The sequence below is a fragment of the Mytilus edulis genome, chromosome 10 (assembly GCF_963676685.1).
Source record: "Mytilus edulis chromosome 10, xbMytEdul2.2, whole genome shotgun sequence".
Classification (NCBI taxonomy): Eukaryota; Metazoa; Mollusca; class Bivalvia; order Mytilida; family Mytilidae; genus Mytilus; species Mytilus edulis.
In genome coordinates, this window is record NC_092353.1 from 33,927,089 (window position 1) to 33,952,506 (window position 25,418).

At 33.3% G+C, this 25,418-nt stretch overlaps 1 protein-coding gene across 1 annotated transcript in view; it reads right to left on the reverse strand.

Moving 5' to 3' along the window:
- The window catches only part of LOC139490970 (transcription termination factor 2-like), a 58,301-nt gene that overhangs the window by 17,689 nt on the left and 15,194 nt on the right, over positions 1-25,418 (reverse strand). Inside the window, exons 12-19 of the mRNA XM_071278142.1 lie at positions 17,202-17,355; positions 13,228-13,354; positions 12,484-12,683; positions 11,946-12,004; positions 11,283-11,374; positions 10,670-10,761; positions 9,956-10,199; positions 6,914-7,063 (exon numbers count right to left, since the gene is read on the reverse strand). Of these exons, the coding sequence (XP_071134243.1) occupies positions 6,914-7,063; positions 9,956-10,199; positions 10,670-10,761; positions 11,283-11,374; positions 11,946-12,004; positions 12,484-12,683; positions 13,228-13,354; positions 17,202-17,355 (1,118 nt within the window). The remainder of the gene's footprint in view (positions 1-6,913; positions 7,064-9,955; positions 10,200-10,669; positions 10,762-11,282; positions 11,375-11,945; positions 12,005-12,483; positions 12,684-13,227; positions 13,355-17,201; positions 17,356-25,418) is intronic.

Consider the following 25,418-nt stretch of genomic DNA (forward strand, 5'->3'; position numbering starts at 1 on the left):
TATGAGGTTATTTGATTATAACTTCAAGTAAGTTCATTATAAAGACATTTGACCTGATACAAAAGGTTAAGTGACAAATGACCTTGAAAAATGGCTACCGGAAGTGACCTTGAGAAAACCGGAAGTAGCTTTTTTTGCAATTTTTTCACATAAAAGTACTCAGAATCCATATATTTTTTCATATAGATACATGGACAAAGTACTGAAGACTAAAAATGACTTCCAACAAACCGGAAGTGGCCAATTATCTCCCATTCTACATACAAAAGTATATAGAAACTATATATTTTTGCAATCAGTGTGAAAGAACCTATCATATGAGACCAGATGTGACATTCATTTCACCGGAAGTAGCATATTATCTCCCTTATATCACTCAAAAAGATAATTAAACCATTATTTATCGCATCAGTATGAAGAAACTACCTTCTTATCCAAATTTCTGTGGTGTGGAAAGACTTTCAATTGTTCTCTGAACAATTGGTTTTTAATTATTATTCTTTTTGTTCCGCCAAACTTTGACGAAGTTAGCCTCCGTAACCGTAAGACGTGTCGCTTTCATGTTCACACTTTGTATCGGTGTAATGAATACCTATCCGGAACTCACCCTGTGAGTCGAAATATTTTGTCGGTTCGGAGTAATCCCTCCGAAACCCAAAAACCTTGTTATCGTTCCAACACCGTAACCGTAATAGGTAGAAAAAAAACAAAGGGTGAAATTTGTTCAGGACCAGACCCTGGTTCTTCGTTACATTTGGATCGAAAAGATTCAACGACTCATTGGTAGGGTTATGCCCCTATGAAAATTAACCGGTGTCGGTTGACCACCAAAACTCAGAAACCGTAAGTCGTAGACACCTAGGATCTTCACCAATCATCATCAATTTATGTATCTTTGAAAAATACCTCAAGGTCAAATTTGTATGTTGACCTTGACCTTTGACCTAACACCTTGTTATGGGATAATCTCAGAAACCATTATACTTACAGAAGTTTTAAATAGTGGAAAATGTTTGGGTCATTACGGCACAACTTTGTTACATTTTGACCGAAGAGATTTGACCTTTTTTTAAGGGGCATAACACCTGTTTTAGGTTTCTGGAAAGACAAAATCATCTTTTACTATATAACCAAAGGTCCTAGACCCATGGGGTCTTCGGCAATGACATTGGGGACTAATGACCTTGACAAAGGTCAAAAGGTCAAAGGTCAAGGTCATGTCCCATATAGCGAATTTGGTGTTTTTAACCTTATTTAAAGGTTTTTCAGTGTGTTTTAAAGCTTTTCAATACATTCTACGTCTATTTGAACATGTATTTCACATTACAAAAGGAAAGACCTCTCAATTGTTCAAGAACAATTGACAGTTTAATTAAGGTCTTTCCTTTTACAAAAGGGAAAGACCTTACTGTATTTCTTCTGTTTATTATTATTAAGGTCTTTCCTTTTACAAAAGGGAAAGACCTTACTGTATTTCTTCTGTTTATTATTATTATTATTCTTTTTCCGCCATATTTTGACGAAGTTAGCCTCCGTAACCGTAAGACGTGTCGCTTTCATATTCACACTTTGTATTCGTGTCATGAATACCTATCCGGAACTCACCCTGTGAGTCGAAATATTTTGTCGGTTCGGAGTAATCCCTCCGAAACCCAAAAACCTTGTTATCGTTCCAACACCGTAACCGTAATAGGTAGAAAAAAAACAAAGGGTGAAATTTGTTCAGGACCAGACCCCGGTTCTTCGTTACATTTGGATCGAAAAGATTCAACGACTCATTGGTAGGGTTATGCCCCTATGAAAATTAACCGGTGTCGGTTGGCCACCAAAACTCAGAAACCGTAAGTCGTAGACACCTAGGATCTTCACCAATCATCATCAATTCATGTATCTTTGAAAAATACCTCAAGGTCAAATGTGTATGTTGACCTTGACCTTTGACCTAACACTTTGTTATGGGATAATCTCAGAAACCATTATACTTACAGAAGTTTTGAATAGTGGAAAATGTTTGGGTCATTAAGGCGCAACTTTGTTACATTTTGACCGAAGAGATTTGACCTTTCTGTAAGGGGCATAACCCCTGATTTAGGTTTCTGAAAAGACAAAATCAGCTTTTAATATATAACCAAAGGTCCTAGACCCATGGGGTCTTCAGCAATGACATTGGGGACTAATGACCTTGACAAAGGTCAAAAGGTCAAAGGTCAAGGTCATGTCCCAGATAGCGAATTATGTGTTTTTGACCTTATTTTGATGATTTTTAGTGTGTTTTAAATGTTTTTAAGGTTGACCTTGACCTTTGACCTTTCAACTTGTTAGTCGATATCTCAAAAACGGTTAATCTTATAGAAATAGTAAACAGTGAAAAATGTTTAGGTGACTGAGGCACAACTTTTTTACATTTTGACCAAAAGGATTTGACATATTCTTAAGGGGCATAACCCCCGTTAACGGTTTCTGAAAAGGTAAAATTAGCTTTAACCCTTGAATGAAAAGTCCTAGACCCATGGGGTCTTTTACAATGACATTGTTGACCAATTACCTTCACAAAGGCTACAAGGTCAAAAGCCAAGGTCATGTCCAAATTATTGAATTTGTTGTTTTTGTCATTTTTTAACGGTTTTGTGTGTGTTTGAGAGCTTTTCAATGCATTCTACGCCTATTGGATCATGTACTTCACATTTCGAAAAGGAAAGACCTCTCAATTGTTCAAGAACAATTGACATTTTAATTATTATTATTATTCTTTTTCCGCCAAACTTTGACGAAGTTAGCCTCCGTAACCGTAAGACGTGTCGCTTTCATATTCACACTTTGTATTCGTGTCATGAATACCTATCCGGAACTCACCCTGTTAGTCGAAAACTTTTGTCGGTTCGGAGTTATCCCTCCGAAACCAAAAAACCTTGTTATCGTTCCAACACCGTAACCGTAATAGGTAGAGAAAAAACAAAGGGTGAAATTTGTTCAGGACCAGACCCCGGTTCTTCGTTACATTTGGATCGAAAAGATTCAACGACTCATTGGTAGGGTTATGCCCCTATGAAAATTAACCGGTGTCGGTTGACCACCAAAACTCAGAAACCGTAAGTCGTAGACACCTAGGATCTTCACCATTCATCATCAATTCATGTATCTTTGAAAAATACCTCAAGGTCAAATTTGTATGTTGACCTTGACCTTTGACCTAACACCTTGTTATGGGATAATCTCAGAAACCATTATACTTACAGAAGTTTTAAATAGTGGAAAATGTTTGGGTCATTACGGCACAACTTTGTTACATTTTGACCGAAGAGATTTGACCTTTTTTTAAGGGGCATAAAACCTGTTTTAGGTTTCTGGAAAGACAAAATCATCTTTTACTATATAACCAAAGGTCCTAGACCCATGGGGTCTTCGACAATGACATTGGGGACTAATGACCTTGACAAAGGTCAAAAGGTCAAAGGTCAAGGTCATGTCCCATATAGCGAATTTGGTGTTTTTAACCTTATTTAAAGGTTTTTCAGTGTGTTTTAAAGCTTTTCAATACATTCTACGTCTATTTGAACATGTATTTTACATTACAAAAGGAAAGACCTCTCAATTGTTCAAGAACAATTGACAGTTTAATTATTATTATTATTATTATTCTTTTTCCGCCAAACTTTGACAAATTTAGCCGCGTTAACCGTAAGACGTGTCGCTTTCATATTCACACATTGTATCGGTGTCATGAATACCTATCTGGAACTCGCCCTGTTAGTCGAAATATTTTGTCGGTTGGGAGTAATCCCTCCGAAACCCAAAAACCTTGTTATCGTTCCAACACCGTAACCGTAATAGGTAGAAAAAAAACAAAGGGTGAAATTTGTTCAGGACCAGACACCGGTTCTTCGTTACATTTGGATCGAAAAGATTCAACGACTCATTGGTAGGGTTATGCCCCTATGAAAATTAACCGGTGTCGGTTGACAACCAAAACTCAGAAACCGTAAGTCGTAGACACCTAGGATCTTCACCATTCATCATCAATTTATGTATCTTTGAAAAATACCTCAAGGTCAAATTTGTATGTTGACCTTGACCTTTGACCTACCACCTTGTTATGGTATAATCTCAGAAACTATTATACTTACAGAAGTTTTGAATAGTGGAAAATGTTTGGGTAATTAAGGCGCAACTTTGTTACATTTCGACCAAAGACATTTGACCTTTTTTTAAGGGGCATAACCCCTGTTTTAGGTTTCTGGAAAGACAAAATCAGCTTTTACTTTATAACCAAAGGTCCTAGACCCATGGGGTCTTCGGCAATGACATTTGGGACTAATGACCTTGAGAAAGGTCAAAAGGTCAAAGGTCAAGGTCATGTCCCATATAGCGAATTAAGTGTTTTTAACCTTATTTAAAGGATTTTCAGTGTGTTTTAAAGCTTTTCAATACATTCTATGTCTATTTGAACATTTATTTAACATTACAAAAGGAAAGACCTCTCAATTGTTCAAGAACAATTGACAGTTTAATTATTATTATTATTCTTTTTCCGCCAAACTTTGACAAATTTAGCCGCGTTAACCGTAAGACGTGTCGCTTTCATGTTCACACTTTGTATCGGTGTCATGAATACCTATCTGGAACTCACCCTGTTAGTCGAAATATTTTGTCGGTTCGGAGTTATCCCTCCGAAACCCAAAAACCTTGTTATCGTTCCAACACCGTAACCGTAATAGGTAGAAAAAAAACAAAGGGTGAAATTTGTTCAGGACCAGACCCCGGTTCTTCGTTACATTTGGATCGAAAAGATTCAGCGACTCATTGGTAGGGTTATGCCCCTCTGAAAATTAACCGGTGTCGGTTGGCCACCAAAACTCAGAAACCGTAAGTCGTAGACACCTAGGATCTTCACCATTCATCATCAATTCATGCATCTTTGAAAAATACCTCAAGGTCAAATTTGTATGTTGACCTTGACCTTTGACCTAATACCTTGTTATGGGATAATCTCAGAAACCATTATACTTACAGAAGTTTTAAATAGTGGAAAATGCTTGGGTCATTATGGCGCAACTTTGTTACATTTTGACCGAAGGGATTTGACCTTTCTGTAAGGGGCATAACCCCTGATTTAGGTTTCTGAAAAGACAAAATCAGCTTTTACTAAATAACCAAAGGTCCTAGACCCATGGGGTCTTCACCAATGACATTGGGGACTAATGACCTTGACAAAGGTCACAAGGTCAAAGGTCAAGGTCATGTCCCAGATAGCGAATTATGTGTTTTTGACCTTATTTAAAGGATTTTTAGTGTGTTTTAAATGTTTTTAAGTTTGACCTTGACCTTTGACCTTTCAACTTTTTAGTCGATATCTCAAAAATGGTTAGTCTTACAGAAATAGTAAACAGTGAAAAATGTTTAGGTGACTGAGGCACAACTTTTTTAAATTTTGACCGAAAGGATTTGACATATTCTTAGGGGGCGTAACCGCCGTTAATGGTTTCTGAAAAGGTAAAATTAGCTTTAACTCTTGAACGAAAAGTCCTAGACCCATGGGGTCTTTTACAATGACATTGTGGACCAATGACCTTCACAAAGGTTACAAGGTCAAAAGTCAAGGTCATGTCCAAATTATCGAATTTGTTGTTTTTGTCATTTTTTAACAGTTTTATGTGTGTTTGAGAGCTTTTCAATGCATTCTACGCCTATTGGAACATTTACTTTACATTTCGAAAAGGAAAGACCTCTCAATTGTTCAAGAACAATTGACATTTTAATTAAGGTCTTTCCTTTTACTAAAGGGAAAGACCTTACTGTATTTCTTCTGATTATTATTATTATTATTCTTTTTGTTCCGCCAAACTTTGACGAAGTTAGCCTCCGTAACCGTAAGACGTGTCGCTTTCATGTTCACACTTTGTATCGGTGTCATGAATACCTATCCGGAACTCACCCTGTGAGTCGAAATATTTTGTCGGTTCGGAGTAATCCCTCCGAAACCCAAAAACCTTGTTATCATTCAAATTCCATAACCATAATAGGTAGAAAAAAACCAAAGGGTGGAATTTGTTCAGGAACAGACCCCGGTTCTTCGTTACATTTGGATTGAAAAGATTCAACGACTCATTGGTAGGGTTATGCCCCTATCAAAATTAACCGGTGTCGGTTGGCCACCAAAACTCAGAAACCGTAAGTCGTAGACACCTAGGATCTTCACCATTCATCATCAATTCATGTGACTTTGAAAAATACCTCAAGGTCAAATGTGTATGTTGACCTTGACCTTTGACCTAACACCTTGTTATGGTATAATCTAAGCAACCTTAATACTTACAGAGGATTCAAATAGTGTTAAATGATTGGGTCATTACGGCGCAACTTTGTTACATTTTGACCAAAGAGATTTGACCTTTCTATAAGGGGCATAACCCCTGTTTTAGGTTTTTGAAAAGACAAAATCAGCTTTTACTATATAACCAAAGGTCCTAGATCCTTGGGGTCTTCAGTAATGGCATTGGGGATCAATGACCTTGACAAAGGTCAAAAGGTCAAAGGTCAAGTCCCAGATAGCGAATTTAGTGTTTTTGACCTTATTTAAAGGATTTTTAGTGTGTTTTCGAGCTTTTTAAGGTTGACCTTGACCTTTTCAATACATTCTACGTCTGTTGGAACATGTATTTTACATTAAAAAAGGAAAGACCTCTCAATTGTTCAAGAACAATTGACAGTTTAATTAAACCTGTATTTGTGTCAATTGTTCAACGACCACAACAATAATTTTATGTAATAATTTCTGCATTTACAGTTATAAAAAATTTAACTGACTATTCCAAATATGACATTAACATCAAATTCTAGCTATCTTCAAACATGTTAATCAATCATCAAATGAAACACAAAAACTGGTGTACTTCATTTTAATGATGATATGTACCTTTGTACTGAGAGAGTCCTTTTCAAAGCATGCATTAGATTTGGTTAGAGAAGGTTCTTTGGTTCCCTCTTCCTCCAAACCCATTCCTCTCATCTGCTCTACAATATCTAACTCTAAACCTTCATCCTCAGCTATTTCATCTTCTAGTGCCTGCAAAAATGGTACTTTAGATATTTTGATGAAAACAAAACAAAAATCTTTTATCCCTACTATATATTGAATAATATTGAACTTCAATGAAATTATAGTCACATTCACTTTAAATCTTTTTTATCCTGAAATGCATGATGTCCAGTATCTAATGATAGGGCTGCTCAATTCAAAAATATATGATACAAAGAAGACCATCATACTTCTGGTATAATATTGACTGTTTGACACCAATCCATAGCTGAGATCTGAAGAACTTGCCCTGCCTTTTTGGAACCACCAATAAAATGAGAAATGCTGTATGTTAAATTTAGTTAATCATTCTTCTTGAAGAATTGTGAATATGCAGAGAGACAATGTAACAATCTAGATTAATGACAGTAAATGTTGTGAAAATAGTTTATAAATTAGTTAAATCTGTAAAATTTCTTTCTACTGTTTTATAATTCATTTCACATTGTTTGTGTAATAATATTGAATATCAAAATGTACACTTTGCTCCATGTTAAAGGTTTTGTAGTGACTTAGAGATGAATAACAGCAATAAAAGTGTTGTACCTCTGCTTTTGTGTTATTTGGTTATGCATGTAATGATTTTGTGACATGGAGGAATAATCCATATCCTTTGTTTTCAAATTATGCATGTCATTTAATTAAGGTCTTTCCTTTTACTAAAGGGAAAGACCTTACTGTATTTCTTCTGATTATTAGGTCTTTCCACTTTTCTGTGGAAAGACCTATTGTTTTTCTTCTGATTATTTTTTTTTTTTTTTTTTTTTTCTTCCGCCTAATTTTGTTCATGCGATAAACATTTGTTTCGCAATATGTCGCTTAGATATTTTGTATATGATATCGAACAGTTTATGCGCTTTTGAAATTTACCCTGCGTAAACGAATACTTTTCTTTGTAGGAGTTATCTCCCCAAACACTGTTTTCCTTGTTAGCGCATCTCCTTCGCAACCGTAAAAGATTATGACAAATTTATTTTACAAAATTGCTCGTTATATCCTTCGCATGATTTGTCCTTTTTTGACCGAAGCGATATGACCGCTCCATATGAGAGTTATTTCCCCTTATGCATCTGATATAAGTGATATGAATTTCTATCTTATAAACCATAAGTGATAGAGACCTAGGATCTTTTGATTTGAGGTCCTTGTTCCCAAAAAATGAAAATTAGGTCAAGGTCAAAGGTCAAGGTCATATTCTAATATTTGAATTTGGCTTATTTTAACTTATATCCAAAGACTGTATAAGATATCAACAAATTATTTTTACTAAATTGTTAGTTGCGACATGTCGTAAGATGTAAATTTTTGATTGCAAGCGTACGTTGAATGTAAAAAGGAGTTTTCTCCCCTCTTGTATTTAAAAATACGCGTTTGGTGATTTAACTCATTAACTAAATATAATTAAGACCTATGGTCTTTTGATTTGAGGTCCTTGGTTTATGACCTTGCAATTGATCTCAAGGTCATAGCTTAATTTGACGTTCTAGATTTTGACCTTTGCTTTTATTCTATATGTATACATGATAAAGATATACAACTTTTAGAAAAAGATATCAAACCATTTAACCTTGAAAAAAACAACCGGAAGTGACCTTTTGTAAACCGGAAGTAGCTATTTTTTGTACTTTATTAATATAAAAGTATATAGAACCAGATATTTTTGGAATCAGTGTCAAGTAAATATTCAAATATAATCGGAAGTAACATTTTTCAAACCGGAAGTAACAAATTATCTCCCTTATTTAAAAAAAATGTATGGAAACAATATATTTTTGGAATCAGCTTACTAGGAGCTATCATTTGACGATTGAAATGACATTTTTAACTTAGTTTCACAACTTTTCATATCAAAATACATTGTTTTGATGGAAAGACCTTCAATTGTTCTCTGAACAATTGGTTTTTAATTATTATTCTTCTTGTTCCGCCAAACTTTGACAAAATTTCCCTCCGTAACCGTAAACCATGTCGCTTTCATGTTCACACTTTGTATTGGTGTCATGAATACCTATCCGGAACTCACCCTGTGAGTCGAAATATTTTGTCGGTTCGGAGTAATCCCTCCGAAACCCAAAAACCTTGTTATCGTTCCAACACCGTAACCGTAATAGGTAGAAAAAAAATGAAGGGTGAAATTTGTTCAGGACCAGACCCCGGTTCTTCGTTACATTTGGATCGAAAAGATTCAACGACTCATTGGTAGGGTTATGCCCCTATGAAAATTAACCGGTGTCGGTTGGCCACCAAAACTCAGAAACCGTAAGTCGTAGACACATAGGATCTTCACCAATCATCATCATTTCATGTATCTTTAAAAAATATCTCAAGGTCAAATTTGTATGTTGACCTTGACCTCTGACCTAACAGCTTGTTATGGGATAATCTCAGAAACCATTATACTTACAGAAGTTTTAAATGGTGGAAAATGTTTGGGTCATTATGGCGCAACTTTGTTACATTTTGATCAAAGAGATTTGACCTTTCTATAAGGGGCATAACCCCTGTTTTAGGTTTTTGAAAAGACAAAATCAGCTTTTACTATATAACCAAAGGTCCTAGACCCTTGGGGTCTTCAGTAATGGCATTGGGGACCGATGACCTTGACAAAGGTCAAAAGGTCAAAGGTCAAGGTCATGTCCCAGATAGCGAATTTAGTGTTTTTAACCTTATTTAAAGGATTTTTAGTGTGTTTTCGAGCTTTTTAAGGTTGACCTTGACCTTTTCAATACATTCTACGTCTGTTGGAACATGTATTTTACATTGAAAAAGGAAAGACCTCTCAATTGTTCAAGAACAATTGACAGTTTAATTGTTTCTACTTTTTGAAAGTCTTATTTGTTATAGAAGAACAAGTTCTATATCTGTATTCTTCATACTTACATCTTTCATTAAACTTAAGTGACAACAACATTGTCGTAACCGTAACAACATAACCAAGATCATTTGACCTCCAGGTCTCTGTTGTGTGTTGAGGGCCAGACCGCCTCCTGTTGCCTGTGACCCTTGACCTACAATCTTTGACGGTGATTTGTCTTGAAATGGGTTTACATTTGATGTTGAAGATTGACTTGAAGTGTCAATATCCTTTTCTCCATGTCGTTTCAAATAATCTCTCATAACATCTCTATACAAAAAAACATAATTTTCATGAAAACACTATTGACTAGCACCTGGTGGAAATAGCTTAGGTAAATTGACATTGGGCAATCAACCCGGCATCTATTAGAATGGTCATTATGTACATTTTGCTTATTTTTAATTTCCAACAATTGAGAAAAATTTGAAATCTTTATTTTTGTTTTTCTGGAAATAAAAAAACCACCTTACATTTGAAAAAAAAATCAGATACTTGTTTATGAATCATTAATACAAGAAGCCTCTTATTTTTTTTTTTATATATCACAGTCTTTGAGGAATTCCAAGTTAACTAGCTGTCCAAACTTCCAAACAAAACTGCTTACTCTTTATTAGCACATTTTGTTTTTGTGGGGTCTTGTATGGAGCCCAAAAAAGTGTTCAAACTGATGTTTTCTTTATAACCATTACTTGAGTAATTTAACCATAAACTGCATTGACATATGTAGATCAACCTACTTTGATTGAGCAAATATCTTTTCATACACTTTTCTCTCGTTGTCCGATAACTTGATTTCGTATTCCTTCACAGTCTTTGTAGGTAAAGCTACCTACAAAAGAAACACATTTTCATTGATAGGGGACACTAAAAAAGATTAATCGATGTTTACCTGTCAACACTTAAAATTAAGATTTGCATTCCAGTTAAGGGAGTTCAAAACAAATGTATCACGCTTCAGTGTGACTATTGTTCCAATTAAATGATATTTTAAAAGTTTTTGACAGAGCTTAATTTGAAGTGCTGCTTAAGATATAGATTATATGACATTTGAAAAATACACCAAAATGTTTTATTCATATCATAATATTGAAGAGAATTGCTACAGAATTTAAATGACTTGAACCCCAAACTTGTTGAAATGGTGAATTAGATATTTAAATTTTTCAGTTTAAAAGAAGCAATTCTAAACAAATGCAACTTACTGAAAACACAAAATGAACATAGTAAGAAAAGTAACAAAATGAACATAGTACGAAAACAGTCCTATATAAATCGACAGGTATGATCCCATTTTAACAGACACTTCAACTATAAATAATAAACTGACCAAGCTAGATTTGTAAAACTTACCAGCGGTTTTCCAGCCTTGTCAACTTGATTCTTTGTTCTTCTAAGCAATAAGCATTTCACTAAAACATTCAGGCGACTATGACCACTGTTGTCTGAAATTATAAAAAAACAAGAAATGATTGTAACAAGATTCTGTTAAAAAAGACTCTCAAATAAATCCCCATCCCTATAAACCCCTAGGGATTGGAAGTCTACCCCTATTGAATAAATTTCAAGTTCATATTTGACCATTTACCCTTTGACTGTTTCATTATGTCTCCATGGTCATTACTGAAGATCCCACTAACAGTCTCAAGATATAATCATTTGAAAATAAAATAAACTGTTGACACAGAGATACATCTAGCCTAATACATGTAGTATAAAATTTAAAAAGACAATCAAATGGACAACAACATTTGTTGAATGATTTAAGGAAACAAAATGACCAAATAAAACATTTAAAATCCTCAAATTGTTTGGCATTAGGTGTTTTTCCAGCTACCTCCATTGCCCTTTCTCAACAATTGTGAATGTTCATTCCACACATTTACAAATATTTTCTCATGCACTAATTATATAAAATGTTATTAAATATATTAAATATGTTTGAAATAGTCATGCAATAACAAAATGAATTAAGCTGTACATTTCTACCATGTACAAAAAATACTTTTGACATACCTCTCTCAACCTGTTTCTTCCATAACTTGTATTCATCAAATGGGGAGCATCTTAAAAATCTGAAAGTTTAAAATTATCTAATCTGAAAAAACTCAAACATTATATATCTATGTCATAATGTCTTTTTTTTACCTCAAATTAAACACCTATAAAAATTTCAATTTAGTCGTTAACAGATGAATTTTCAAAGATATTCCTTTCAGTCAGCACACAAAATTAGTTACATTATTTCTATTTGTCGCCTGTTATTGGACATCAGAGATGCTCCCAGAAAATTTGATTTCTTAAGAGAAAATATCTGATACCACAAAAGAAAAGTGATTTTTGTATGATGTCAATATTTAAAGTGTCATATAAATTCTTTGGTTAAGTGTTGCAAATCTCCAAATAGAAATAATGTATATTTGTAAGCTATTGAATTTCAATGAAATGTATGTTTCAATTGAAAGTTAAATTTAAAGAATAAAGGTGAATTTTTTTAAGTGTTCCTCAAATGACAAATGAAGTTTCGAAATAATATTTTTTTACATGCAAATACCTTAATAAAGAAAATATATCTAGAAGTTTATTCTGTATAGGGGTACCAGTCAGTGCCCAGCGGAAACCAGCTCTTAGTCTACACACTGCCACTGCCGTCAAACTTTTATGATTCTTAATGTTGTGTGCCTCATCTAATACAATCCTATCCCAGGCAATGCGTAACATCTTTGAGTCTGACTTGTGTTTCACTGCAGAAAGCTAGAAGAAAACAATAAACATTTATTATTTGAACAATATAGTATATTTTGTTTCATATGATTACTACTTCAACTTTCTCTTTTTATATGTCCCTTTCTTGATGTAGTATTGCAATTCATTCATATACACCCTTTATTTCCACCAAGTTATCTAACAAATATATCTTGATTCTGTGCTAGTCTCAATATTCAAATTGTTTTGGTCTTTAACAATAATATCGATAGCTGGTAAATTATGACAGTGTTCCAGATTTCCTTGCCTTTTGTAGTCTTAAATTGTTAATATAATCATAATAGATTGATGCTTATTGTCCAGTCCCAGACCTAAAATCAAACAAGCAATACCTAATGCATAATCATTGAATCATGAAAAACAGGTCATCACATCATTTAGACATACAAACCAAAATTATAAATATGCACGATGAACATATCTTGCATGATGCAGACTTGACTTAAAACCAACTTTTATCAATTACAATCTAAATAATAAAATCAATGTAAAACAATAAAATTATTGTACAGATTGGTATTGAAATTATAACCTCATCTTTTTTATCCTCTTCATCGGGATCTTCATCCTTAGCAGGGTCCTCAGCATTAATATCTGCTGCCCCAACCTCCTTAGCAACCAGGTTATAGGTTGTCAATACTACATCATTGTCAGCTAATCTATAACATTTAGATGCTAAATTATCTAGACATGTTTTAGAAGCAATATAAAAACTATGAGTTTGATAGCCTTAAAATGGCAAAAATGGCAATTTCGGTAAGTTAAAAAGTTGATAAGCCATTCATTAAGAAGTTGGCAACTGAAGGTTATCTATTCTTAAGTACCCGGTACTGTAATTCTAAGTTTTAATCTAAGACGAAATGATTGACAAATACTTATGGTATATGGAAAAAAATATTGAAGTACTTTAAATAACTAGCACTTACAGATGAGCAGTTTACTGATAATAATGCCAAACTGATCAATCAAAGTATGTACATGTATAAATGTCCAAATAAGATATTCTGTTAGATAAATTAAACTCTTGCCCATTGGTTATTTGGATTGGTTAGAAAAAGGTTTTTGTAGCATTGTTTATGCATTTAAAACCATTTTAATAACCAATAAAGAATTCATGGTTTATCTAGCAAGCAAACTTAAATTTTACTAGGACACAGCGGGCATTTAGAGTGGGGTTTAAATTATGTAAATTGTTACTGTTGTAGGATGAAAAAAAAAATGACTAGAGCATTTCAGGAAAGGTATCAAAAGTCATAGGACAATTTATATCAGCGCTCCCCTTTTTTCTTAATCTTATTTTTTTTAATTTTCTATTACTTTCAATTTTTTTTATACATACTGTGAAATAACATATACTCAAATCTCTATATAATATATGACCGCCGTTGATAGAAAACTTGGAAATCATAATAAATATCAAATACAATGTACACTTTATTTAATCGAATATGTATGTTCATAGTATACAGAAAAAGCAAAAAAAAAGTCCTGTGTGACTAAGGGCTGTTCCAGAAAATACTATGTCCCCCCCAGGGACGGCACTTTTTTTTTACCCCCACCACCCATAGAAATCAATTAAATTTTTAAACCACCACCAATAGAATTTAGATTATGTCAAGACCAACAACCTATGGAATCTTAAAAAAAATCATTGAAACCCACCACCCATAGATTTTTTTTTCTGTCAGTTTAGAAAAATATCGGAATGATGCTATTTTCCATAGATTATTAAAGGTTTTTCACAATGTTTTGGCTATCAGCATGAGAAAATGTGCAGTCCTAGTGGTAGGGTTGTCAGTTTCAGCACTTGGATGTGTTACGTGTCCCTTGTCTACACGCATTCATATTCATATTTCAACTTAAAATTCCAGAAATGTATCCAACCAAAATGAACCGAACCGCAACCCTTGTATAGAAAATCAAACCAAACTGTTAGGTAGGCGTATTGTTACAGCCCTAGCTAGCGACAAGTTACCAAAACAAATTCAACATGCATGCAGTAATTGACAATTGGCAAATCACCTTTGAGATCAGTTTTACAAATCACAATTCAGGGTAGGGCTAAACCATTTGTCACAACAGTCCTGTAGGCCTTTCATCCATTTGTTCTTTGAATCCTTTCAACAAAGTCAAAGATTTAATGAACCTAACAGATTAAACCACAAAGTATTGTTAGCTTTGTACCCCCAAAATTATCATGCAATTCAAGTTCTACATTTTCTTTAATTGGGGGAGACAGGATTTAACATTTCATATTTTGGAAACAGGGATTGCAGGTTTCTTTTTGGAATTCAGTTTTTTTTTTACCTCTCCCCCTCCCTTAGTTAAACGTCCAGATCAAAACATCGAACTATGCACTTTTCCTGGATCAAACATGAGGTTAGTCTTTGAAAAATATTTGTCTAGTATAAGGCTAACCTCTACAAATACTAGACCACTTATCTTTTCTGGTTTTACTTTTTTGTGGCATAGCCATTGTTAGTTGATCGATCGTTCCAAGTTAAAAAAAAATTAGGGGAAAACGCAATGTTTGTTCTGTTTTTTTACTTGTTTGCTTAGGTACTTTGTGTATCGTGTTTGTGTATATTACCTGCTAGGAATATGGGGAACTCCATCATCTGACGTTCCTGGGATGTTGTCCATGTTGCTGTTTATACATACATGTCAACCTCTGACAATGGGAAATCATGTCATGACATGACATGATATGTCAAAAAGCGTGTGAAAACGCGTGACGTAGATGCGGACTTGTGAATGAATGTGGTAATGTTCATAATTTCATACAAATTTGTGAATACAAAAAAACAATATATATTCTACTTTGAACTTTTATTGTATTAAACAGTATTAAAGCACCACCACTAGGCACATATTCAAAACAACTGCCAGTTTCAATTTTAGTTACATTTATTTGATAACAGCACACAATACAAATGTAACATAGTCAAGTTCGGATCAGAATTCAGTGTTAATTTCTTTATAATTGAAAAGGCTCTCTCACAGTAGGAATTGATATTTGACTGAATTAGCTTCATCAAGATTTGAAAGAATGTCATAATGTTTTGTTTTTTTTTGGCAATGTAAAATGTCATCTATAGATTATCTCTGCCATTGCTCCCATTGCTATTGCCTGGTTAAAACTGGGTAGTTCATCAGAAGAAAGCTGGTACTATCAGAGCTGATGCAACAGTTCTGTGGTATTTTTATCCCCATGGCCTGTAGAAATCTGTTGCCGTGTTGGCTAGATTTAAAACTGAAATTGAAAAAGAAAAATGTTTTATAAATTTGATTTCTATTAGATAAACATGTTAAATATTTATTCAAATAACTACATTGTATTTCTCCTCTCACATGTATTGTTTTTTTATCATTGCAACATAGAATGCACAAATTATGCGTTACTTGTCACTCAATCATTTAAACTCGAACTCCAAAATATAATTTATAAATCTTGAATCTTGCCGTACACGTCGTTTTGGCTTAACAATTGGCACTTTAGGCGACGGTACAGGTCCTGAAAAGTGACCTCTTTCTGTGCACATTTCCCCTATAAAGTGAATTTGAAAGAAAGTCACAAAATCGTTAAAACTAATCACAAACTACTTACCTTTTACTGTTTGTCCATATAGAAAAATAAACAATACGGCAGCCAAACAATTGCTTCGAATTTTTCGGTATTTATCGCCAAATAAGGATAAAACCCGAGAATAGCGATATCACTAACGACCAAAAAATGAAAAGAACGAAAAAGCGTGTAATTGCGTGTAAAGTGGTGAAAAGCGTGTACACGCCATGTGACAAAATCCTCGCGTGTAAACCGTTGAAAAAGCGTGTATTACACGCGAATATCATATGTCACTTGACATGTATGGTTTATACCATGTGCTAATATTTCAGATTTCAACGAAACGAAATAACCGTAAAAAAGTTTATATGTTAAGTGTTTATTGTCATAAATAGACAAGATGTAACAATATATTACATTTAAAATAATAATGTATCAATCTGCGCGTATCTAATAAATAAACTGACTAGTAAAACCAGGAAAACCGTTTGATTCGCTTCGTTTAAAAGACAAATATATTCCGTAATATATATTTACCGCAAAGGGAAATAACTCCAACTGTCTTTAATTTTTTAGATAGGGTTGCATGGTACCAGTTAAGGAAACAGTAAATAATAGGAAAACTGCCGTTTTTCGTTACAACTATCTAGTAACGCTTCGTGTCAAATGTGCACCGGAAATATGCACACACAACGGAATAACCCACCACCCATATATTATCAATTTTCTCCTAAATACCCACTACCTATAAATATAAAATTATCCTCAAGGGTACCACCAACGTAAATATTTTCTTCCCTCACACGACCACCCATGGAAAAAAAGATCGTTTGCCGTCCCCGGGGGGGACATAGTATTTTCTGGAACAGCCCTAAGTACACACTTGAATTGATCAGCTGTAAGATTACCTCCCCTTTTTCATCAAGGGAACATAGTTCTACCTTAGTATATCTGACTCTCTATCAGGTCCATGGTACAGCATCACTTTCAGTCTACTTCCTTTTACTCTTCTTTCTATCTCTGTTTTCCACTGATGGATTAAAGATGCTGGACAGATCACCAAAGTAGCTCGTGATTTAACCAACTTTTTGCTCACTATTAAAAAGACAAACAAGAAAAAAATATAAAGTTTTGGTAGGTTTAAAATCAATTTAAAAATCATACCCAAGATTCATCTTTTTTAAGAAATATAAGTTCATCAAATACCATTTTAAATTTGTCACAATAAACTTCCAAAAGAAGCTGTGCAAAATAATTGGCTTTCCTGCTTGTGTAAAATGACAAAAATTACAAATTTCTTCTGTCATAAGATATAATTAACCTCAAAGCAACTATGTCTAACAAGCTTACAATTTATTTTTTAGTGATTTTTTTTTAACAGAAAGAGTGTTTTATTTTTAAACCACTTCTTGTTAAACAAAGCCTTAAATGATGGTCTGCCAGTTAACTACAATGTATGACAATACGAATATCACTGTTATCACAGAGATATGTCTCGCTTTTTTGTAATTTCGATACCGGTTATGCAAATGTTGAAATAAAAAATAGCAACACTTTAACATGTAAGTTTAGCAAATATTCAAAGTCAATGAACTATAACTGAAGGTACATGGCTAAACAATCTCCATTGAAATGAGTTGTGACAATGCTAATACAACTGCAAACCAAATACCATTGACTTATCATAAGTAGTTCTCTTTAGACAAACCTAAACACAAACTAATACATGTAAACTAAGCAAAATTTCAAAGTCAATAAACCATAACTGAGGGGGAGGGTAAAACAAATTTCATGGTAATGAGATGTGCTAATGTTAATACAACTGCATACCAAGTATCATTGACCTACCACTACTGGTTCCCCATAAACTATCCTAATAACAAACGAATACATGAAAACTAAGCAAAAGTTTCAAAGTCAATGGACCATCACTGAGGGGGCGGGCCAAATAATCTCCATGGAAATGAGGTATTCTAATGCTTATATAACTGTATACCAATTATCATTAACTTACGACTAGTGGTTTCCCATAAACTGACATAATCACAAACTAATACATTACAAGAGTGCACACGCTGAAATGTCTCACCTTCTTTACTAATCATTGATATTATGTTGATAGTCCTAAGGCCAAAAAAAAAAATAGGTGTGTTTCCTGTTGCATGCCCCAAAAAATTAGGGTCGGTAGGTACAGTACGGGTAGGGACTTATTTTTATGGATGTCTTAATCCGTCTAGATGTCAGACTGGTCGGACAGTTGTCCCAGTGTAATAAACACCTGCTGTGCAATATCCAAGTGGAAGGTCGTAAATCAATCTGTACCAGCTTGATTAGAATTAAATTTTACCTGTACAGATATATTAGTATTTATGGAGGATAGATAAATGTAAAATATTGTTTTGTATTCAAAGAGAAAGAATAAAAATTAAAATTAAATATAAGAATTAAATTAAAATTGAATATAAGAATGAAAATGAAAATTAAATATTTAATTTTATTTTTTTTATAATTTGAAAAATAAATAAAGACGATTTTTAACAATATATTGTGTTGCCAATTATTTCAATAGTTTGTTGCCAATAAACTATTTTGTATTTGTATTTGTAAAACGTAAATATTTCATCTAATTTAAAATAATAAGCCTAATAACAACCAAGACTTTTTTCAATAAAAGTTTAAATCAAATTGTTGAGACTTCAATCCCGTAAATTATACGAGTTTTCGTTGATGGTTATATTATTTCCCCCTTTTAACGTCCTGTTCCTTTATATGTTATTATTAGAAACTCAATTTTAAGTTTAAGGCCAACATATCATATTTTTAAAATATGTATAGGCATTGTGAATTAAGTTATTTTCCTTTTGATACAACTTTCCCCGTAGGAGCCTCTACATCTATTCACACCTGTCAATCATTTCTCGCAAGTGAAACATTTTGGTCAGACAGATCACTCGTGCTTTCTTTTTTGACATATTTCCCCGTTAATCTCTTTGAAAGTCAAACAATTGGTTTCTTTTAATACAATATTTATAACGCCGAGATGATATTTCGATTCCTATTTTCTTTATTTATTTTTTTTAAATTGTCGACACTCAAGATAATGCCTTTCTATTTTCATGTCTGAAATTTTTTATGAAAATAGACGGTGTTATAAATATATTTTACAAATTGTATCAAATCGATACACGAAAATCAAAGTTTAACCTTATATAGTTTATTGAATAAATGCACATTTATACCCCAAAGGGGTTGAAGGCTAGTCGTACTAGTCGTGATCAGCTGTCTTTACTTTTTCGTCGTACTTTTAGTCATACTAAAGCTCGCGCAGTCAGTATGATTTTTCAAATCGATGTTGTATTATTTCCAAAGTTTAAAGGAGGTCTCCAAATAGATTATTTAAATGGGAATCCGGGAAATGACTGATATGTTGTATTATTTCCGAAGTTTAAAGGAGGTCTCCAAATAGATTATTTAAATGGGAATCCGGGAAATGACTGATAAAAATAAAACAAAAAATAGTTTAAGAAGACTAAATCTTGTTTTGATTATACATGTATGTAAATCGATTAAATTTCTATTCTGGTAAATCGATCAAGAGCCTCAAAACTAAAGCACAATACTGTCAATCATTCCACATCAAATTTAATCATGAATGGATTTTCCCACGGTCGTTCAGTAAGGTCACCTGTGTTTACTGTTACGACATTTCCCGCCATATAAAAATCTCGTGCAGTGGACAAAATCGATCTTTAATATCTTTTATTAACATTCAATATTATTTTGAGTGGAGTCAAGTTAAAGTTCAACCACGTGCACACGCTGTTGATCACTGATATGTGTATCATGAAATTGTCTTTTCACGGCAATTTTTTCTTTTAGATTGCTATAAAAAATATAACATACAAGTTTCCTTTTTTACATGGATTGTGCGTAAATTAATATTATGCAATTAAGTTCGGGATTTCGGGATCTGGGAATTCTTTTATCGCGATGTCATGATTTAAATTTAATTAAATTCGGGAACTTGGGACTTTGCGTTTTAAGCCCGGGATTTCGAGATCCAGACCCTTTTACCCCCTACCCCCAAATGCAGATCAATTATATTAATTTAGCATAATGAACAAACACGGAAATCTTAAAATAAACTTATGCCCGGGAAGAATCAATATTTTCTTCTAGTGTTATTATTTGCGTTATATTTTAGTTATACATCTCAAACTTTCGGACAATATTTGTTTACAGTAAAAAGTAAAAACTACAAAGAATCATCAAGCTACTAATAATATACAAGTATTGCTCACTGTAATTATTTTTATCTCGGAACTGACCCAACACAGACTGAGTATTAAATACAAATTATAGAAATATTTTGCATGTGACCGCGTCAAACTAAAACGTATGCAGCAGCACTTGAGACAGTATTCTGCTAATCAATGGATTTACGTGGAAAATAAATCAGTAAAACAAAAATAACCGTAAGCTTCAAGAAATAGAATACATGTAAAAATATTTATGTTTAAAAAATTATGCAAACAAATAAGAAAAAGATACAAAAAAAAACAACAAAAAAAACGAAAAGGAGCATAAAATAAAAATAATTTTTAGGAACAAAAAAAATAAATAGCAGTTGAAATATAAAAACCATAATTAACAAAAATAGGCTATTTTTATTAAAACAAAGTACTTCACCTGTAAAAATATTTTATGTCAAATACGATGTAGAACTAATATAATCAATAAAGTGACTGAGAGATTAAAATTACAGGTAACCTGATTCTGAAATCAGTGAACCGTATATTCTAGCAACACGGATTAAGATGAAAGGACCATTCACACCTGGATCTGTTGATTAATGACCATACTACCTACCATAAAAATGTCCGATTATTCATATCCGACTAGACGGATTAAGACATCCATAAAAATAAGTCCCTACCCGTACTGTAGGTATTTTTTTTTTTTTTTTTTTTTTTTTTTTTTTTACTTTTTTTTTTCGGTTGTTTTTTGTGTATTTTGTGAACAACACACTTGAATTTAAAGTCCCTCACATTAAAAAGCTGCACAACTTCCCCAACTGTCAATGTGGGAGATATTTCATGGTTTTTTCCAGTCACAGTAAATTCATTGTTCTTTAATCCAAAGTCATGATACTGATTGAATATATCAATAAAGGTGGTAGAATTAGAAAATGGGGCTATTATACTTTTTTTCTCGTTCCTGTGTGGACACTCATCGATTGTTATTGATAACACACTTTGACTGATGGCCATAGCAGAAGCCATGCGAGGCGTTGTTTGACTTCAATCTGTATCACACAAATGCTTACTGTATTAAAATTTTTTTTGAAATCAAACGTTTAAAAGATGCCATTCAAAGGCTATACTAAACAAAATCCGTTTCCGGAAAAAATCGAAAAAAATCCGGATTTTTTTTTTTTTTTTTTTTTTCCGGGAAAAAAAAGTTAGGGTCGGCGCCAAAAAATTAGGGTCGGTCGGGCGACCGGAAACACACCTATTTTTTTTTTGGCCTAAATATAAAACTTTATTACAACTGTCACATAAACTTAACATAAACCAAGAAAACTCTACATTGACCTTTGAACCATGAAAATGAGGTCAAGGTAAGATGAACCATGCTAGGCAGGCATGTACAGCTAATAATTTGTCCATACATTACAACAAATAAAGTGGACCTATAGCTATTGCTTATAGTTTAAGAAAAACAGACCAAAACACAAAAACTTAACTATAACCACTGAACCATGAAAATGAGGTAAAGGTCAAATAAAACTTGGGCGACTGACATATAGATCATAAAATATGTCCATACACCAAATAAAGTTGACCTATTGCGTATAGTATTAGAAAAAAAGACCAAAACTCAAAAACTTAACTTTGACCACTGAACCATGAAAAGGAGGTCAAGGTCAGATGACAACTGCCAGCTAGACATGTACACTTTACAATCATTCTATACACCAAATATAGTAGACCTATTGCATATAGTATAAGAAAAACAGACCAAAACACAAAAACTTAACTATAACCACTGAACCATTAAAATGAGGTCAAGGTCAGATGACACCTACCAGTTTGACATGTACACCTTACAGTCCTTCCATACACCAAATATAGTAGACCTATTGCTTATAGTATCTGAGATATGGACTTGATCACCAAAACTTAACCTTGTTCACTGATCCATGAAATGAGATCAAGGTCAAGTGAAAACTGTCTGACCGGCATGAGGATCTTGCAAGGTAGGCACCAGATGCCCCAGACTAGTAAAATTTCATTCGGACTAGTAAGTTTTTGCAAAATTTTGTTTGGATCAATAAGAAAAATGTCAGGATATTGGTCTTCGGACTAGTAGTTGAAAAAGTTTTTGGTGCAGACTGTGGACATGTGACTGACAGAAACTTTGTAACATGAGGCATCCATAATACAAAGTATGAAGCATCCAGGTCTTCCAACTTCTAAAATATAAACCTTTTAAGAAGTTAGCTAACACCATCGTCAACCCCGCCGCCGTAGCTGCGGTTGCCGGATCACTATCCCTATCACTGGTATTAAAGAGATAATCGTAACTAGAATTACGATTATCCCAATATGGCGACGGCAGATATAGGTAAAATCTTTACAGTCATTTTTCTCAAATATAGCATGTTTTTGCCAATAGTTACTCAGCTGCAAGGTTTTTCAATACCAATACATCATATTTGAATCGTAACGGTGCACTGGAATTGTCTAAGCGCTTTGAAAATTGCCGTTGAAAAATTCGGGATGATAATCGTAACTCGGAAAAAAGATAAACGTAATTATGGTATTAAAAATGAAAAGATAATCGTAACTGGAAAGTGTTTTATTGATATTAACACTAAAAACGTATATCTGATAGCAAATGATGAAATTATGGCGATGAATTAATTACGAAACGTTCCAACATCTTATGACATTTCATTTTATGCATATATCATTAGTAGTTCTAAAGAAAACAGCTAATTACTAGTATATCATAAAATTGGAAGGGTGAACTAGCTTCAAGAAATTTGGAAATGGGGAAAACACCAACTATGTTAATATACAGAAATTTCCAAGAACTAGGAATGTCACAAAATATGGGAATGAGCAAAGAGGCAATTTTAAAGGAAGTTATGATGTATGGCAATAATTGTCAGGCGAAACGCATGTGTCACCCTACATCAGATTTTTAATTACGACGGTTTAAACAAACATTAAGTTATCCTGAAAAAAAACATAGTAAAATATAAATATTGTTTTAATTCATTTATTGCTTAGTACTTTTCTATTGAATGAAAACAAAAATTAGCCTTACCTAATTGCATTTTTCTGAAGCACAATATATTTGTTTTAAAATCTATAAAAATCTTTGTAATTAAACCAGTTCCGACTGTTTCGATCTACATGTTATGCCTTCTGATGTAATTTATAGATATACATTTGTGGTTTTTTTTCAGTCCGTCAAATGCTTCGTAATAATATAGTTAAGGCCAATAAAAACAAAAAACAAAAGTAACAATGAACAAAAGTAACAATAAACAAAAGTAACAATAATCAATAGTAAGAATAAACTGGTAACTATTTTAGATCCTTTACCATCCACACTGTTTAAAGAAACGTCCTAAAATGCATGGGTGTTTGATCAAAACATTTGAATTTAATTTTTAAAATCATATATTATATCAGTATAAAATAGAAAAAAAGTGAATCCAAGGGAAAAAATATGGACGGCTATTATTATACATATTTATTGAAATATAAGGAAAAGGGAAATATGAACACTCATATTATATCTACCGATAAAATATCAACTGTTGTATCCGATAATGCAATTATAAAGCTATTTATGTTCATTTCTCGCAGAATTTTAGTATAAACGTGATATTGGAGGCAAAATATATGACATATGAACATGTGGTATACGTGACTTTCATTTTGAGCAATGAATTGAAAGAATTGCACTTTTGGGATATGGGATAAAGCTCCCCCTCCCCCCCCCCCCCAAAAAAAAATAAACGCGCACACAACATTGACACTTTGAAAAAAATAAAAATATCGACTTACCACAATAACTGACTCGACATGCATATTGTTGTCAGTTATAAATAGAGATATATAAGTAAATTTTTCCTAGATATTAACCTGTGAGTTTCTTCATTTATTTTTATATGCGTTAATGTCATCGTTAAACTGGACATTTGCATTTTTAACACACAAAATACCATTGAAATGCAGAAAGACACATTTATTATGTTTCAGTTACTATTATCGGATAAGGAAATTACGATTATCAAGGAAGAAAAATACCATAGAGTTACGATTATCATCCCGAATTTTTCAACGGCAATTTTCAAAGCGCTTAGACAATTCCAGTGCACCGTTACGATTCAAATATGATGTAATGGTATAGAAAAACCTTGCAGCTGAGTAACTATTGACAAAAACATGTTACATTTGAGAAAAATTACTGTAAAGATATTACCTATATCAGCCGTCGCCATATTGGGATAGTCGTAATTCCAGTTACGATTATCTCTTTAATACCAGTGCCTATGTCGAGCTTTCTGCGACAAAAGTTGCAGGCTCGACAAAAACTAAGCAAAAATTTCAAAGTCAATAGACCATGAATGAGGGGGCGGGCCAAATAATCTCCATGGAAATGAGATATGCTGATGCTATTACAACTGCATACCAATTATCATTACTTTACCACTACTGGTTCCCCATAAACTGACCTAATCACAAACGAATACATGAAAACTAAGCAAAAGTTTCAAAATCAATGGACCATAACTGAGGGGGCGGGGCCAAATAATCTCCATGGAAATGAGGTATGCCAATGCTTATATAACTACATACCAATTATCATTAACCTATGACTAGTGGTTCCCCATAAAACTGACCTAATCACAAACTAATAATATTAACACTAAGCAAAAATTTCAAAGTCAATAGACCATAAATGAGGGGGCGGGGTTAAATAATCTCCATGGTAATGAGATGTGCCAATACTTATACAACTGCATACCAAATATTTTTGACTTACCACTTGTGGTTCACCATAAACTAGACCTAATCACAAACTAATACATTGTTGACGCCGGAAACAGCATACCTATGTCTCGATTTTTGACTCCG